The 18,355-nt window shown below is 30.4% G+C and overlaps 2 protein-coding genes across 2 annotated transcripts; both read left to right on the forward strand.

Annotated features, from left to right (window-relative positions):
• Window positions 1–4,052: 4,052 nt before the first annotated feature.
• Window positions 4,053–8,889, forward strand: LOC106794076 (kielin/chordin-like protein). The gene is made up of 7 exons (XM_014761496.1): window positions 4,053–4,134; window positions 7,366–7,573; window positions 7,832–7,851; window positions 7,897–7,992; window positions 8,113–8,298; window positions 8,446–8,484; window positions 8,879–8,889. Exons 1-7 carry the CDS (start codon window positions 4,053–4,055, stop codon window positions 8,887–8,889), a joined length of 642 nt encoding a protein of 213 aa, XP_014616982.1.
• A 1,029-nt stretch (window positions 8,890–9,918) lies between these two features.
• On the forward strand, window positions 9,919–17,804 carry LOC106794077. Its single transcript, XM_014761497.1, has 9 exons — window positions 9,919–10,122; window positions 10,786–10,880; window positions 11,581–11,829; window positions 12,330–12,731; window positions 13,001–13,260; window positions 13,970–14,148; window positions 15,120–15,248; window positions 15,456–15,647; window positions 16,111–17,804. The coding sequence occupies exons 1-9, from the start codon at window positions 9,969–9,971 to the stop codon at window positions 17,409–17,411; spliced, it is 2,961 nt and encodes a 986-aa protein (XP_014616983.1). The 5' UTR covers window positions 9,919–9,968; the 3' UTR covers window positions 17,412–17,804.
• Window positions 17,805–18,355: the final 551 nt, after the last annotated feature.

The following is an 18,355-nucleotide window of genomic DNA, read 5'->3' on the forward strand; positions in this document are numbered from 1 at the left end:
TGATTCTTTTCTTGAAAAAAAAAAAAAAAAAAAAAACCCAAAAAAGATAAATTAAACAAAAACATCGATAAAAAATTATTTCAATCAAACAAATGAAAGATAAAGTATAAAATATAAGATAAATAAATCGAATAAACTTCATTGCAAATATTTTCCTTTTTCTATTTTTATTTTAAATCTATTTTCTTAATATTTTATAATTGAAAACAAATCATTTGTCAAAAACGCAATTATAACAGAGAGAAATAAAATTATAAAAAATAATTCCAAGGATCAACATGGTTAAAAATTATCGTTAAAAAAAAAAGAATATAAATATATTATAATATATATTCGTATCTGATTAAAATATACAGGAAAATGTAGTAAAAATAAAAGAAAATGAATAATACAAACAATTCGAATAATAAGGAACGTTTATAAAATCGAATTCTTGTTTTAATCTTGAGAGGATACGAAAGACGTGCGAACTCTCTTTCTCTCTTTCTATGCACACGATCACCCATTAAGAAGGGACAATGTGAATTAAGTCGTGAATGCGATTCGTAGCCTTGCAACTTACTGTGAATGTATATATATATATGTATGTATATTTGTATATATATATATATATATGTTTGTTTGTATGTATATATGAATTTATGTGTATATGTAAGAGAAGAACACTGACACACAGCGTGGTTCATGCATTCGGCTATGCACAGAGCGCATAAAACGCCTAATTATTCGTTGCATGAATAATTCAGCTTACGACTTAACGTCTGCCCGAGAAGAGAAAGAAAAATAAAAAGAATGAGAAAGAGAGAGAAAGAGAGAGAGGTCGGAGGCCAGACGGAGGGAAAGAAAGAGAAAAGAGCCGAATGAAAGCTACTATTAGACGCTCCGTTACACAGGGATGGCTAAAATTAACGTCCACTCCTTCTTTCTTTCTCTTTCTCTTTCTCTTTCTCTTTCTCTCTATTTCTTTTTCTCTCTTTTTCCTTTTTTTCCTTTTTTCTATTATTTTTATTCCATTTGTTTTTTCCTCTCTGTCTGTCTCTCTCTCCCTATTTTATTTAAAAAATTTTTAATTCTCTCCATTTATATATTCCCTTCTCTTTTTTCACCCGCTATTTATATAGTGTGCCGGTAGATTAAAAATAATATTTATTATTATGTAATATTCATTATACAAATAGTAAAATTAATATTTGATATAACCGACTGGTATTGTGATATCGATTAATTAATATAAAAAAATATTATAGTATATATGTATTATGTATCTTGCATCATATAATAAATATTGAACGTTATATATTTATTTTTCTTATAATTGACAATTTTATTTAACATAAGAAACCGATCGTCGGGTTTAAAAATACTGACCAAGTAAATAGGAGTGTTCTTATTATCCTTTTCTATTTTTTTTTCTTTGCATACACGTGTAATTTTCTTTTCCCCCTCCCTTTTTATCGACTGACTCACTCTATTTCCTATTTTCTATTATTTCTATTATTCATTTTTTTTGTTTCTATTTTTCATATTTTTCTATTTCTAACACACGGAGAAAAGTTTTCTCTCCTTTTTCTTTTCTTTATTTCTTTCCTCACTCGTCATAACGTTACGGAACAACGAACGTACGTGTTTCTGTGAAACTTGAAACCTGTTATGCGGGACCAGGAGAAATAAAAAATATAAAAATACGGAATAGGTTAAAAAAGAAAAAAAAAGAAAAGAAAGAAAACGAAAGAGAAGGGATAAGAGTGGGTAGGAGGGAAAAGAAGAGACGAAGAAAAAAATAAAGAAATAAAAAAAAGGGGGAGAGAGAGAGAGAGAGACAGAGAGAGAGAAGTCATATAAAAGTTCCGTTCGGTTAGGACTTTTTCGAAATTTAGTTCTTCTTTTTTCTGTTCTTCATCGTAACTGTAAATTACCTTGATGTATTTTGATGTACTTACTATTCTTCTAACATTTTTTTTTTCTTCATCTTCTCTCTCTCTCCTTTTTTCTCTATTTCCATAGGAAACTCTTTAAAATGATCGATAAAAATCCTTTACCGACGTTTCAATTTATATATTCGTCGTTATAAGACCAAAAAAAAAGGAAAATGTTATATCAAAAGATAATAATAAAATAACACTTTGAGAGATAGATAATTTTCACTTAAAATTTAACCAATCTACGTAACATATACGTACTTACTTCCATAATATACATATATTTTAATACTATCTATAGAAATTACAGCGTGTAATAGTAAAATGATGAGAGAGTCAAGGTTAAAATTAAAATCGAATATAATAATATCTTCGAACGAATCTTGAAAACAAAACAAAAATAAAAAAAAATATAGGAGAACGAAAATTTTTACGGAAATAAAAATGTAATACAAATTTTCATTACGATATAAGATGATAAATACTAAACGAGACAATTAATAATAATAAAATGAGACAAATTTTATATAGACTAACTTTTGTTTAGAATCGAAAATTCGTATAAGAAAAAAAAGAGAAAAAGAAAAAGAAAACACAGTAAATTGCGTTCATAGAGGATAAATTTAAAGTCGTACCACTTTATTTGGCAGCTACTCAATCTTCGTTAGAAGATCATGATCAAAGCATTGAGGAAAATATATTTTCCTCTCGTAGATAGGTATATATATATATATACCTATTATATATATTATATATATATAGAGCTAGTTTTCTCGGGATTATCGATTATCGAATCAGTAATTAACGTTACGCGCAGGTGAGCGTGCATTTCCTCGTTCCATGTTTCATTCAGGAGAGTATGATTCTATCTCTCTCTTTCTTTCTCTCTCTCTCTCTCTCTCTCTCTCTCCTTGTTCACGAACATTTAATATATATATATATATATATACACACAGATAGTTACATACACGTATAGATTGATTATCTCGATTCTCTGTCCGCTATGCCGTTTCACGGACTCCTCCAAGTCATTGGCCAGGTGTGCAGGTGAAGTCGACGCCGCAGGTCACTCATTTATCATTGCATAAGATTCAGAACCTGTTCCGGTCCATTCATCGCTGGTTGCCTCCTTATACTATATAGTATACGTATACACCTTCGAAAGTGACTGCCTTTCGTATGTAACCTGCAACCTCCACGTAAAAGGCCTCCTTTTTAACAGTGGCGTCGACCTCACTCACTTTTATTACACCAAATTATAATATATTGTATATATATATATATATTTTCGTTTTATAAGAAATTACAGATACAAGAATATCATTATTACACAAGTTCCTGTGTGAATGATATTTTTAAATAAGAATTATATAAGAGGATATAAAAGTATTTCTTTAATATATTATAAATATATTTAAGTATTACTTTTTTTTTTTTTTAAGACATTTTTTTATTACCAATTTTCGTTCCTCTAAATTATAATATTACCGTTTGAAGAAATTCCAAGTAAATAAAATGATGAAACATTCGAAATTGATATATTAAAATAAATGTAATTTTAACAATGGCATTTTGATTGGATCGTTCGGAAAGTAGTTTCGTTTTCTTTCGATGAAAATGAAAGACAATTTTCCTTATATAGTGAGTATTGAGATTAAATCTGGCGTTTGAAATGATCATGAACGGAATTAGATAAATTTAATCTCTCAGCGTGTTCACGAGTTGTTATATCAAATTGAGTATCGGTAAAATGTGATTAACTTGTGCGAATAATAACGAAATTATTTTACGAATGATCTAATCAATTCGTATACTTATAATTCATTTCATTATAATACTGTTAAGAAAATCAGTAAAATAAGAAATAAAATCATTAGAGAATTACAAAGTGGTGGTATTTTAAATGCATAAAAGGATATATAAGGTATATAATATATTAATAGAAAGAAAGAACAAAATAAAATACGGAGAGATGTGTATTGAAATAAGAGAGATGATAATATATTTTGTTCGCGATATTATTTATATTTATTGAAACATAAAAAGACAAGATTTCAAATGATTGTTTAATTACGCACGGTTACGCGCGTGCTTATCTCGAGAACGTTGACGCTATAAAATATTTCGCGATAAATGGCCCAGGCATTACGTAGTGACACGACTATGGTAATAGCCATGATTTCTGCTCGAAGAGCGATTATTCAACGTGGGAGAGGTTCGTTAACCGCAGAGATATCGCATCGAACGATCAATGTTTTATGTTGCCGATCGGTCTATAATATAACACACGTTTGTTAATAAATAGTTAAATTGATTGGAAAATTGCATGGGGGGGGGGGAAGGTTAAATCTGTTCGAACAATTCATGGATTATCAATGAAATATAAATAAACATTTTGTATGATCGATCGTTAGATCCGTTTAGATCTATTTCTCGATTTATTTCTTTTTTTTTTTGTTTTTTTTTTGTTTTTTTTTTATATTATTTCGTTTATACATTTTCTACAAAAAAAAAAATCGAAAACGATTTATTCTTTTTTTCTTTCAATAGAAATAAATCGTTCGTCAATAATTTGTTAAATGTCGTCTGTTAGTGTCGTGATTATTCACATCGAGAATTAACAAATATTAATATATAGGATACATATATTTTTTTTATTTTATTTATTAATACCGTTCTGTTTTAATATTTTATTATAAATATTGATAATTTGTTATTTAATAGACTCCATCAATAATATAGTACGAAATTTAGAGAATTTATTTTAATAATTAATATAAAATTCGTATAGAGATAAAATAATTTTGAATCATAAAAATTGAAACATATATTAGTTCTTTGATCTTACCGTCTTACCAAAATAATTTTTAATGGTTTCTCTTGTATGTATATATATAGGAAGAAATATCTAACATAAGTAATATACGTGTTATTATTTGAGAAAGATGAGGGAGTAGAAAATGTTTCTTGTAAAGCTGAGCCAGCAGTTGCTTTTGGGTGAGTCGCGAGCCCTTTCGAAGTAAAGGTCAGCCCTTTTCGGCCAGAACGTTTCATCCTACGTTCGGGTATCCTCCTCCCTTCTCAGAAAGTTGTACCGTTATCCTTAGAACGTTCTCTCTTTCTCTCCTTCTCTTTATCCTCCGGTTGATTAAGGACGCGTCATCGTCGATTCGACGTAAAACGATTTATCAGTGCCAAACGTTTATTTTAAAGTTACCGAAAAAGGACCGGATTAAACGTCAAATTGTCGTCGTCTCTTATCATTGATTAAAATAGAATGAAAATATTTATTGTCATCAATTTCATTCTAATTAAATGTGTGTGTGTGTGTGTTTTTTTTCTTATTTTCTTTTTCTTCTTTTTTATCTTCAATATATTTTTAAGTATACACCGATAAACAATTTAAAAAAAAAAGGATGTACTTCTCAATATTTCAAATGTTCGCGATAAAATTGTTTCTTGGTTTTTGTATTTTATTTTCGTTGTTATCTAAATTCCATCGGATACGTAATATACCTTTTTTTTGCGATGTTATAACAATAAATATTTTCGATTTTAACGATTGATCGACGAGAAAATATGTTCGAAAAATTATTAGAACAATTTTTTATTTTGTTTTCTTTTTCCTTTTTTTTTTTTTTTTTCTATACAGAAGTTATTTTCAATATATGACGAAGAATCATAAACCTTCGAACGTTATCGTTATAATAACGATCGAATTACTTTTCACGAGTTGGATTTAAATCGATTTTATAAACGTACATTGAAAAAGTATCGTCTTTCGATGTTGAAATAGAAAAATATAACAAGATATATACTATTTTTTAATTAGATAAATTTATCATGATGTTAACCTCACGTTAACATGCAATGAACGAAATTGATCGAAGTATCGATTCTCTGATCGAAATGTAAATAAAAACAAGGGAACAAAAAACCAAACAAAAGTAAAGTAGAACAATAAATTAAAAAATCAAGTATAAGAAGAAGAAGAAGAAAATAAAATAAGATAAAAGTTAATTCTTTGCGGTAAGGTGTGATTAAAAGTGTTTCCACCTTTTTGATGCATCGTAATGCATGAAATATTGCAATAGCTGCATGCGCATAGGTATTTTACGTAAAACAGTTGTATGGTAATATCTTCAACAAATCATACAAATATTATTAAATTATTACTTTTTATCTGTTTTTTTTTTTTTTATGTTTTTAACATTATCGAATACCTTTATTAATAAAAATATACCAATTTTGTTTTATAAATTAACGCAATAAAATTTCTATGCAACATAGGGCCACTTTAAAATCCTGTGTCGCAAAGAGTTAAAAGAGAGAGATACCTATGCCAAATAAAAAAAAATAAAAAAAAAAAAAGAATTAAAAGAAAAAATAAATGTCGAGATTTCTTTCCTAGAAAGAAGTTAAAGTCGAGCTCGGTTATTAATTGGGAACGATCACGCGATATTTCCTCGCGATACGTCCGACCCGGTCGCGAATTTATCGTTGCGTTCTCGCTGATTTATCAGAGGGGAATCCGATTTATCGGAGTGTCCCAGCAGCACCGGCACCACCAGAGCACGATGTGTCCTCCTGCATGTTCAACGTGTATGTCTCTCTCTATCCCTCTTTCTCTGTATGGAGGTATAGATAATGTAAAAGAAAGCTAAAACTAAAACTAAAAAAAAAAAAATAAAAAAAATAAAAAAAAAGAGTTAAAGGAAGAGTAGAATTGGTAGGATTCGCAAGCGGATTGGTCGATTTTGCTTTGCGGAATTTTTCGAAAGAACAAAAATAGATAATAGTACTATCTATGTACGTATTATATATAGCTACTAGATAGTATCAAGAATGAAACAGAAAAATAGGTACAAGCTAAATCCTTCGTTCTATTTTATTGTCAAAAGGTATTGGATTCATCGTCAATTCAATTTTGGCCGATTGCTAAATATACACTTTTTCTTATCGTCCGTTACACGTTTATCTTCATTGTTTAGAAAGATAAAAAGAGTGATAGAGAGAAGGAAAAGGAATAAATATATTCACGAGTTTGTTACTTGTTGTTCGTCATATTTTATAAACAAATAATCGATCTAATTGAATCTAAACAAATAATCGATCATTCTTACTCTATATATTATTTTTTTATTCTTTTACGTATATATATAAAGTGTATGAATTGACTCATACATTTTTTTTTGCACGAGAATCGAAAATATTTTTCCGATCGTGTTCGGAAAGAGAATTTTCAACCCAGAGAGAAAGAGAGAGAGAGAGAGAGAGAGAGAGAGAGAGAATAAATACGACGTGGTTATCTCCTGGTCGGCGAAATATTTTCATATTTTTAAATAAACGAATGAATAAAAGAATAAAAAAAAAAGAGAAGGAAAATAATGAGAATGTTTAATCCATAATAGTAAAATATTTCGAATGGAAAAAACATTGTTCGCAGGGTGCAGATACGATGGTCGTCGATACGAGGAGGGTACAATGGTGAATACTTCCGAACCCTGTTTGCAATGTCGGTGCATCGAGGGTGCACTAAGATGTCGATTACGTGTTTGTCCACGATTACCAAATTCTCCACCACCTGGTTGTCATATTCGCCAACCCGAAGAAAATGTTTGCTGTGCCGAACTTATATGCGGTGGACCACGTTAGTACGACGACCATTCTATATCTTATAATCTTTTATTTTTCTTTTTTTTTTTTTTTTTTTTTTAAACACACATACGCAAGATTTAATTTAAAAATAAAAAAAAATCACACGTTTTTGTACGATGGTTATTTCATGTTCTATATATTTTTTTTTTGTAATTTTTATTTCTTATTATACTTAGGATAAAAGAAAAAATATATCATTTTTTTTTTTTTTTTACATTGAAATCGAATTTGTTTACGAGCAAAATAATTACAAGCTACGCAAATATGTTTAAACGTAGAGATATTGTGTTTTAAAAGTAAGAAGAAAAGAAATGTTATTAATTATTAAAAATTGATTATCGATATGTCGCAGGTGATACAAAGAACACCTTACGTAGAGCCAATATTGAAACGGAGGAAACATCGCAGGATGAAGGTTCTTATAATTAATAATATTTATCGATAAACATAAAAAGAGAAAAAGAAAAAGAAAAAAAAATAAGTAGAAGAAGAAGAAGAAGAAGAAAAAGATAATGAATTTATTTAACACAAATAGGTTGCCTTTACGAAGGTGTACGATACGGACCAGGTTCTGCTATGAAGGGATCACGTAGATGCGAATATTGTTATTGCATTTCCGGTGCAAGAAGATGCATCAGACCGAAATGTTTATTGCCCTTACCGGGATGCATTCCATTATACACTCCTCATTCCTGTTGTCCCATATCTTACAATTGCACGCGTGAGTTTTTACTATTAATTTAATACTTTTTATTCTTTTTTTTATCTTTCCTTCATATTTTTTATATATTAAAAAGATCAGTAAGAGAGAGAGAGAGAGAGAGAGAGAAGAAAAAAGAAATAGAGAAAATATTTTTTGTTTTCAAAGATTCACGAGCGTCAACGTCTACACCCCTGTCGAGCAATGGTAAGTTGAAAATTAAAAAAGAACAAAATAAAACATTTTCAACAACAATGAACAATTGTTCTCGTCATCGATCGACATGTAAAACTTTTGTGTATACACAAAAATAACTATTCTTATTATTACGATTTAACGCGTTTGTAAATTAAATCAAAGATAACGATTTTGATTACGATCGATCGATTAATGATATTTAATTTATAAACAAAAAAATATTAGATGCGAGTAGAGAAAGGATTGTTCTTTAATTCTATCGGGTTGTTAATTAAACCGAAATAACGAAACCGTTTGAGTATTTTTGTGTTGTTTTTTTTTTTTTTTTTTTTTTTTCTTTTTTATACGTATAAAAATTTAATCGAATTTGCAAACTGGACGAGACTTGTTAAATTTTCAATAGAGACTGCTTAGTACGGTAAGGTTTGGAAAATCTTCTTAACGTTAGACGCCTCTAAGGGGGAAAAGAATAGAATAGAATAGAAAAAAAGGAAATAAAAAGGTTAGGATCATCGACCTTTCCAAGGCAAATAGGAAACGTAAAGAGTATTTCGAAGTTCGCACTCGCGTTCGCCGATTCCTTCGGAAATGGAAGATCTGCGTCGAAGTTAATGAATAATTTAACGAGTACGAGGAGAACAAGTGAGAAAAAGAGAGTGTGTGTGTGTGTCTGTGTATATATGTGTATGTGAGTGTGCGAGTGAGTGAGTTAAGAGAAGGAAAATCGAAGTGACGGTAGATAGAAGAGAAAAGGGTTAGAAATATCAACGTTACGTAATAGTACGATTTGAGATAGTCCATTTAAACCATCAACTATCAACCAACCCTTTATATCCAGTACTTCAACTTATTCACATTTTCCCGATCCCACTACCTTTTTCATCATTATCAAGTTTAACTATTATGCATTTAAAAACTATTTCTCCGTTTATCAAACATTTCACATTGTTTTAGTGAATATATGATAATACTTTAACGTGATTAAACAAGACAGGGAAAATTCATTAGAATTTTCCTCGGCAGATCTCTCAAACGTTTTAACATGTCTCCTGTTCTATCCCTTTGGCTTCTCCATGACGAACAACCGTGAAATTGGTAAATAACGATTCGAAAGGGAGACTCTCGTTAATCCAAACTCATCAAACATCAAATAGGATGGATACAACATACGTATGTCCGTTCTGACGTTAGTTAGATGCATCAAACGGGTCAGTTCGTGTGCAAATATATACGTTTAAATGTTCGTAATGAATGAGGAACGCGTTTGACGATTAAATTAATTCGAAGATTTGAGAATTCAATGGTAATTTCTCTTTTGAATTTTGTTGTTGTTGTTGTTAGGGTTTAAAAATTTGTTTCGTTTCATCGAGAATAAATTTATAATTTATAAAAAGATAAGTGTGTATTTTTGTGATATAATATAATGTTTATAAAATGAACGGAAACATGCTTCAGAGTGTCAAGTTGGTGATCGTAATTACGAGGAAGGTGAAATGGTTCGTGACATCGATTGGAAAACACCATGCGATAATTGTTTTTGTGCCATGGGTGCCGTCAGATGTGTCCCATTAGCCTGTGCACCACCACTTCAAGGTTGCAGTCCAATTGTCCGTGACGGACAATGTTGTCCGTCTACCTACAACTGTAGTAAGTTTTATGCACGTTTGTGTTAAGGTTACAACGATATTGTCCCACCCCACACACTCTGCTAGGATTGTGTTTTCTATTCTAATTATATTTAATTATAACCACTTTGTTTTTCATTCATTTCATTTTATTTCATTTCATTAACAAGTAAGTAGCATTATCGTATAATAATTAATAAAGTTATTAGGACAAGGAAGTACTATTAATTAAGTAATTAAGGAGATATTAAAATTAAAGAATTTCCTAAATTCATTATATTTTTCTATAAAAACAGGTTAATATTGTTTCGTTATTTAAAACCATAAGTAAAAGGAGAAATTTAGAATTTAGGTGTATCATGATTTACAAAAAAAAAAGAAAAAACAGAACGAAAAAATAGGTTACATACGTAAGAGTATACTATACTTTTTTTTTACGTTTTGAGAGAAGAACATCCCAAGGTTGTTCCCACGATCTCAAATAGACTGAGAAACGACAAGAGCTTTTATATAACGTAAAAAGAGATAGAGATAGACAGAGATAGAGAGAGAGATTAAGAAAATGAGAGAAACACAATCTAAGCCGGGCGTTTTGAAAAGAATCTTGGGTTCTTTCACAACCCTGATTACCACTTAGGTGTTCTACTCCGAATGCCATAAGAAACTGACAGATTAAACGTTCAAGGCGGTAGCATCGAGGTTAAGGCCACCCAGAACTACGCTTCGTATGCCTTCATCAGCAAGGACTATGCCAAGTTTCGCAAGGAGACCAATTTCTTCGTACGTTCCATCATTTAGCTTCTTTTATATAGAATTTTTATCTTTTTTTTTTTCTTTTTTTATATATATTCTTTTTATCATTATCATTATTTTTCTATTATTATCCTTTATTTTTTCGTTCCACTTTATGTGTCAGTGAGTTCGTGCGCGCGTGTTTGTGTGTTGATAAAAAACGATCAAATGGGTCAACTTATGAAAGAAAATTACGAGACAAAAAATTAATTAAATACATAATACCGATTCCATAGTAATGACTTTGGTCTTGGAAAAAATTACAAACCCATAAAATGACTGACTCTTCTTTTAAATTTAAAAAAAGAAAGAAAAAAAACCCATAATTTCCATATTTTAAGATTAAATAATAATAACTATCTGAACTGTAATACTATTAAAAAGAAAAAAAGAAAATTTATTGCTTATTATTTTATGAAATATTTACGTCCAAATGAATAATGTTTCTAAAATTGTTCACCACCTCCCCCCCCCCCACACACACATAAAAATGATTTTATTTTCTTTTATTTATTTATTTATTTATTTATTATCATCATCTATCTATATATATATCTCTCTCTATATGTTTGGAATTTTCTTCGAGTCTGGTCGTGTAATTAACGAAAAATATCGTGCAGAAAATACTAGAAAATCCAGCCTTTGTCCGTGACATAAGACAATAAGCCACGAACGATCGATTGTCCAGCCTGCGATCGACCGTACGACAACGTTTCCACCCGTCGAAGGACGAGGTCATCGAATAGTGGAGGAACGGATTGATGGTAGGACGATCACCGTCGATGGTGAATCCTCTGTTACCGAAGACTCGACATCCTGGCCTTCGACCTTCCCAACCGAAATAATGGACAACGAGATCCTGATCGAGACGATGCCTTACACGAGATCAATCTTCGAAGCCAGTCTATCAACCACTTTGAACGACGAGGTATTATCGATCTAATACATAAGATCTAATTCATCTATACAAATCTTTTTTTTGTCAATAAATTTCTCGAAAACTTTTATTCCCAAATATCATATATAATATGATGACCGATTATTATGGATAACTCAAAAGGATAAATTCAATCGTAAAGTAAAACCGAAAATTCGGATTAGAATTCTGATTCAATCAATTAATTTTACCTATGTTATAATAATAATAATATTCATTTATACGCGTAGTATATAGCGAGTAATTTTGTTAATACTTTTTATTATTCAATGATTAATATTCGAATTAAATTTGTAAACAGTTTCAATAACGTTCAATTCATTCTTGTAAATATAGATTTGGCTTATTAATTGGGTTTTAAAGTAATGTTGTTGAACAACATGTACGAACAAAATGAAATAACAATTATTAGAAAACAAAATAATATAATTAAAGAAATTATTTGTAATAAAATTAATGTATGAATTCCTCCTCCCGCCCCCACCCCCTTAACATTAATTAAATTGGACGAATTCATTGAGTACGTTAAATGGGAAATCTTTCTTTTGCAGATAACCACGAATACAGTACGCACGATACCGGATTCGATTTTGTTCAATAGAGACCTTAATGGAACCACCGAGTTTTCCAAGACCTATTCTACCAATGCCATTACGGAAACCTCGTTCGTTATAGCCAACGATTTACCATCCACCGAAGAAATGACGACATCGACGTTCGAATTCACGACGGTACCTACACCTGATACCTTTTCCAACGTCTCGAAAAATGACGATTTAAATTCTAACAGAATGAAAAATAAAGACGATCAGAAATACGTGAAGGAAAATACAATGGAGATAAACGACGAATTTTCAACTAAATTAGAAATAACTACGGGCATTTTGGATAATGATGAAAACGTACGTAAGACGATATTTTAACAAGTTATTTTTTCATATTGCATTTTTTGTTTTTATATATATATATATATATATATATATTTTATATTAATACGAGTCAAATATGTTGATTTATTAATATTGTCAATATGAAATGAAATGAGATCTCGTAGATGTTTCACGCGTGTAAAAATGTATGAGATAGATAGAAAGAATTATAATTAAAAATGAATGGTTAGAATTTTGTAAAGACGCCATTTTGGTTGAACGTGCAAACGTTTCCATTTCAGACGACAGGAAATATCGATAAAGGACCCGTCAGCGGTTCATCGTCGACTATACTCATGCCGGATGACATCCTAGCGGTGAACGTGACAGTGAAGACGAATGTCTCGGTAGGCCATATACAGGGTGTCACGATAAATCCAATTAGATCCATCCCGCCGGATGTCGAGGCTATTCTGAACATCACTCATCGTGAGAAGGGTGAAGACTATAGCGAGTACGATTACAGTGCACCGACTTTACCTCCGTCATTGCCCAACGTCAGGTGTGATCCCACGTGTTTTTAACATCCATTAATAACAATCTTCTTTTATTTCAATCCTTTCATATCACCACGTTGTCTTCAATTTTCTATTTTATTTTTTTTTTAAATCTATTACTACTTCTTCTCTTTCGAAAATTTAAAATGCTTTGTTTTCAATCTAAAAAATAGAATTTTTAATCTCCAAAAAGTATCGTTCTTTCAAATCATTTAATAAATTTTCATCTATCTTTAGAAATTATAGTCCACCCTGTAGAATGTTATTGGACGCATTCTGTGGGTTTGACGAGCTTGTTAAATCGATCCACTTCATTTACCTATTTATTATGTTAAATTCAATATTTTTAGGACGATTAGTTGTCGTTAGATGATTATTAGAAAAATATAATTATTGTAACATTTATTATTTTTTTTAATTTAATGACAAAAATTCAAATTCATTTCGAGGATCGATGATTCATTTCTTCTTTCGAATAATATTTGAAAATTTTAATACGACAAGTTACTTTCATCTGTTTTCTTTTTTTCTTCTATTCTAAAAATCCAATGAAAAAAAAAAAGAAAAAAAAAAACAAAATTTACACATTATGGAGTTTGAAATAACAAGTTACTTCCTTTGGAGATAAAAAATTTGACGGAATGTGAAAGAATAAAATGGAAGGGTTCTTGTTGGAAGAAAAAATGAATGGTTTTTTTTTGGTTCTTTTTCCAGGATAATTCCATTCGTAGCTGCTGATGCCTTGGTGAAGGACAAAGACGTTTCATCGGCCGTCACAGGATATCCTTCCGGTTCGGTAGTCGTGCCTCCTGAATTGCGGCCAACCGACACGTCTGGCTTTTACGATATTGCCACTCAGGAGAACGGGTTCAGTCCTCCTATCGAGACCGAAGGTACGCACGTCACCCTGTTATATGACATAATTAAAGTAAATTACTTTTCAGAGAGGTATTTAAATTTACAGTATCACGATATTTTTCCTATCAAAAAAAGTATCAACATTTTTAACTTATTATCGTGTGATACAGTGCATCGTGAAATATTATCAATGAATTAATATATCAATTTATTAAATTAATTCAATTTAACCGTGCTCGTGAGATTAAAGTTAAGTATATTAATTTTATAAATGTTCTATGCTACTGAAAATAGGCAATACTTTATATATTTACTTTATTCGATAATTTTTTGAGTGCCTGATGATAGGCAATATACGCGTGCTGCATACGCGCGTAATACACGAGTAATCTATCTACAGGGGCTTAAGAAAAGTTTTTTTTTTCTTTTCTTTTCTTTTTTTATTTATAAATGATTATGTTCGAACGAATGATATTATGGGTATGAATAACTCTCTAAATTTAAGAAAATTTTATTAGATTATAAAGAAAATAAAATGAAAGAGTTACTCGTTATGAAGATATTGTAATTTTTCTTTAACAAACATACACACACACGCATATAGTCGGGTCAATATTAAAATCGTTTTCTCATACTTATTAGAAAAAAAAAAAAAGAAAAGAAAAACGAAATGTACGAAGATGTCTTCTCGTTAACGAAGAAAGTTGTAATGCGACAACGACTACCATTCCTCTCGACGATTTATAATATAAGAATGTTTTTCCAATCCGTAACTACTTTATTTATCGATCCTTTAGAACCTCGACAACTTTTCTTGCTGAGAAATGTTCTTTTTTAATTTGTATATTCATCTCCTATTTCATTCTTCCTATTTCTAACTTGGACAAGTATTTTTTTGTCCATCCTTTATTTAATAAAAAAAAATAATAAAAATAATAATAAGAAGAAGAAGAAGAAGAAGAAGAAAATTTCTAAGGGTACTTTATGGTTTGAAATTTATTTCCAGGTGGGTTCGTACCAAGAGAACCACCTTACTTTGATAGCTCCTATCATTCGACGGATTTAAATTTGGAAATTGGTACCGGCGTAACTGTGGTGCCGGCACAGATTACCGGGCCTCATCGTAAAAACGGTGGTAATATTGTAATTTTATAAATTATATGGAATATTATACGCGATATCCTTGCGATTGCACCAAGCTTTATGATTAAGAGCAATTACAAAAAGGTAATTGAGCACTTTTTGTAATTGCTCTTAATAATATCATTGTTGATATTATTAAGAGCAATTACAAAAAGTTAGTAAGATAAGGGTTATCATACGTGTCTGCTTGTGACTCTAGACCTGGCCAGTAATTGTCTCTTCGAAAGCCGAGAATATCGTCACGGAGAGATTCTACCTAGTACCAGTATTTGCATAATTTGCATGTGCTATTACGGGAACGTCGTGTGCTCTGGCGAAAAGTGTCCACCGCTTAAGATTGGTTGCCAGAGGCTTAACACACCGGAGGGATGCTGTGGAAAAATCACGTGTGGTAAGTAATTTTCTTTTTTTTTTCTTTTCTATTTCATTTTTATTACAACTATATTAACAAAGGTAAAAAGAGAAAATGTTATCTAAAAATAAGATAAATTTGTGTAATTAATCATTTTTAATCTTACTACTTAATTTATTTTATTAAAAAAAATGCTCAAACAAATGGAATTATTTTACTATCGCGTGTTTAATTCGATATTTGATTATCTTTACAAAGTAGTAATTATACTTTTAAAGTAATAACTGCAGCGATTATATGTATATATATATAAAATATTCCAAATATCCAAAAATATTGATTTACAAATTTTCCCTCTGATATTTAAATCGATGTAATAATTACTTTTTACAGAAATACACGATTATTTAGGGTGACAAGTTTGAAAATGATAAATGTAAATGTATTTTTTAAAATTAAAAAAAAAGAAAAGAAAAACAATTATCTTAATTTGTGTGAACAGTGAACGCTGAGGAATCACCGACAGTGGTTCTAGATCGAGTCGATTCAACCGCACCTTCTCAACGACAACCTATCGTATCTCCTGATCCCTTTCGCGACGTCATCAAAACGGAACCAGCCCCGGATTTGCCTTCTCTCATGGAAGACATGATCCCTTATCTGGTTGAGCACGGTATCACAACGTCTAGGCCAACCACGTCAATGACGACACCTCCTATATTACAAAATCAAGGATCATCTCAACATATTCTAAAGCATACTTCCAATTTTGATTACATGGATAAGTTACATTTGATTCATGCGCCATTCGATTATGGTCAAGAAATCGACGTTTCTTTAAAACCACCGAAAAATGAAGGAAACTTTAACGACACTTTGGTTAATAAATATCCAACATCGTTGATTTATCAAATGAAAGGTGATCCTAATAATTCGAATAATTACAAATTGGACGAATTAATTAGAGTACCGGATACAGTTACTATTTCATATAATAATAATAATAATAATAATAATACATTATCAAATATCACCGATATAATATATAATACGAATTCAAGCGTGCGGACAAATTCAACGAAAGATATCGAATCAAGTGGAATCAAGAAAGGCAATGTCAGTGTTGCTGACTCGACTATTCGACCACCCACGTCGTCGACTATGAAAACACTCGAGCACAAAAAGGATAATATATTCTCCTTCGGTAGTGTCCTTGACTTTTTATTCTCATCGGATGATAACTCTTATTACAAGGAAGATTCTAACGAAAGCATTAGTACAATAGCATCAATAATTCCTACATCTAATTCTACTAATAGTCATAATAATAATAATAATAATAATAATAATAATACTATTACTACTACTACTACTACTACTACTACTACAATGATCTCAACAACAAAGAATATATCTTCAAGTGAAACCGAAGAACTTTCATTGAAGAAGGATCAGGAAATTCGCAATCAGGACGTGAATTTCTCCTTTATTAAGACGAACTTGTCAACGGCCTTAAGCTCGACAAAGTTCGTTGATATAACGACGACGGTGAAATACGGAAACAACGACGACAACGACAACGACGACGACGACGACGACGACGACGACGACGACGACGAGGTATCCTCGAAGATCCTTGACAACGAAATACCCGTATCCGTGAGTAGTCTTCTTAAGTTAGCAGGATGTAATATCTACGGGCGGATGTACCGTGTCGGTAGGATCATTACCGAGCTCTCAAGTCCTTGCCGTGAATGTAGGTGCACGGAAATTGGAGTCCAATGCAAACAACTTCGATGTTGATCATAATCGATTATTTTACACGCAACAAACAAACCGATGATACTCTAAACTTGAAACAACAACAATTTTAACGTTTTTTTTCTTTTTTTTTTTTTCTCTCTATCCTTCTTCCCCTATTCTCCTCGTTGTACTTTCTTTTATTTCGTTCTTTTATTCGGATCTCTTGTCGTTTTTTTTCTTTAAATCATTATTATCTTTTTTTTTTACTAAGGAAAAATAAAAATTTGACAAATTGAAAAGATATCTTGGATAGAAGAGAGTTCCTTGGTTCTCTAATCCTATATGTACTATATATATATATGTATATACATGTAGTCAGACTTTTGGTGTCATCCTGTCTCCTCAAGAAAGTCCAATCTTGAATTTGATCTTCTATTATACCGTACAAGATAGTGTCAAGTTAAGCTAGAATTTGAAATATCTTTTTTAACAAAATGTTTCCATACAAGTATTATTTATAATAATAAAGAAACCAAATATTTTTCTTTTTTTATTAATAAAAGATTAATTATATTAAAAAATTATCTAATAATAATAAATCGCAATTCTCTTAAATTATTACTTTTAATATCCGAAATATATTTTATTTTAATATTGCAAAAGAATAATATAATCGTGAAAAAGAAAAACCCTGAAGTTTGTATTATAATTTCACAAATATAAATCTTTGTCAGATATTATTTAAACGATACTTATATCGGTAATTATATCAGAACCTGATACAACCAGATTATTACAATAATATTTATAGTAAATATTATTAACAACATTTTCCGACCAATAAAATACATTTCGTGAGACATTTTTATCCCCTTACATAAAGAATAAATAATTCTTTTCAATGTTTGACACAGTAATCATTTGACAAATGAGAAAGATATTTCAAATACGAGTATGTTCCTTGACTCTTTAATCCTATACACACGTATATATATATATATATA

The sequence above is a fragment of the Polistes canadensis genome, unplaced genomic scaffold (genome assembly GCF_001313835.1).
Source record: "Polistes canadensis isolate GaletaPanama2010 unplaced genomic scaffold, ASM131383v1 scaffold_23, whole genome shotgun sequence".
Lineage (NCBI taxonomy): Eukaryota > Metazoa > Arthropoda > Insecta > Hymenoptera > Vespidae > Polistes > Polistes canadensis.

What these genes read in the sequence shown, in the direction of transcription:
- LOC106794076 (XM_014761496.1), top strand. Translation starts at nt 4,053, where the DNA reads ATGGCCCAGGCATTACGTAGTGACACGACTATGGTAATAGCCATGATT. An exon ending in CTACGCAAATATGTTTAAAC is followed by an intron (nt 7,852 to 7,896) that starts GTAGAGATATTG and finishes AGAAATGTTATT; the next exon opens with AATTATTAAAAATTGATTAT. An exon ending in CATATCTTACAATTGCACGC is followed by an intron (nt 8,299 to 8,445) that starts GTGAGTTTTTAC and finishes TTGTTTTCAAAG; the next exon opens with ATTCACGAGCGTCAACGTCT.
- LOC106794077 (XM_014761497.1), top strand. Translation starts at nt 9,969, where the DNA reads ATGGTTCGTGACATCGATTGGAAAACACCATGCGATAATTGTTTTTGT. An exon ending in GCAAGGAGACCAATTTCTTC is followed by an intron (nt 10,881 to 11,580) that starts GTACGTTCCATC and finishes TCGATTGTCCAG; the next exon opens with CCTGCGATCGACCGTACGAC. An exon ending in TCCTCCTATCGAGACCGAAG is followed by an intron (nt 14,149 to 15,119) that starts GTACGCACGTCA and finishes ATTTATTTCCAG; the next exon opens with GTGGGTTCGTACCAAGAGAA.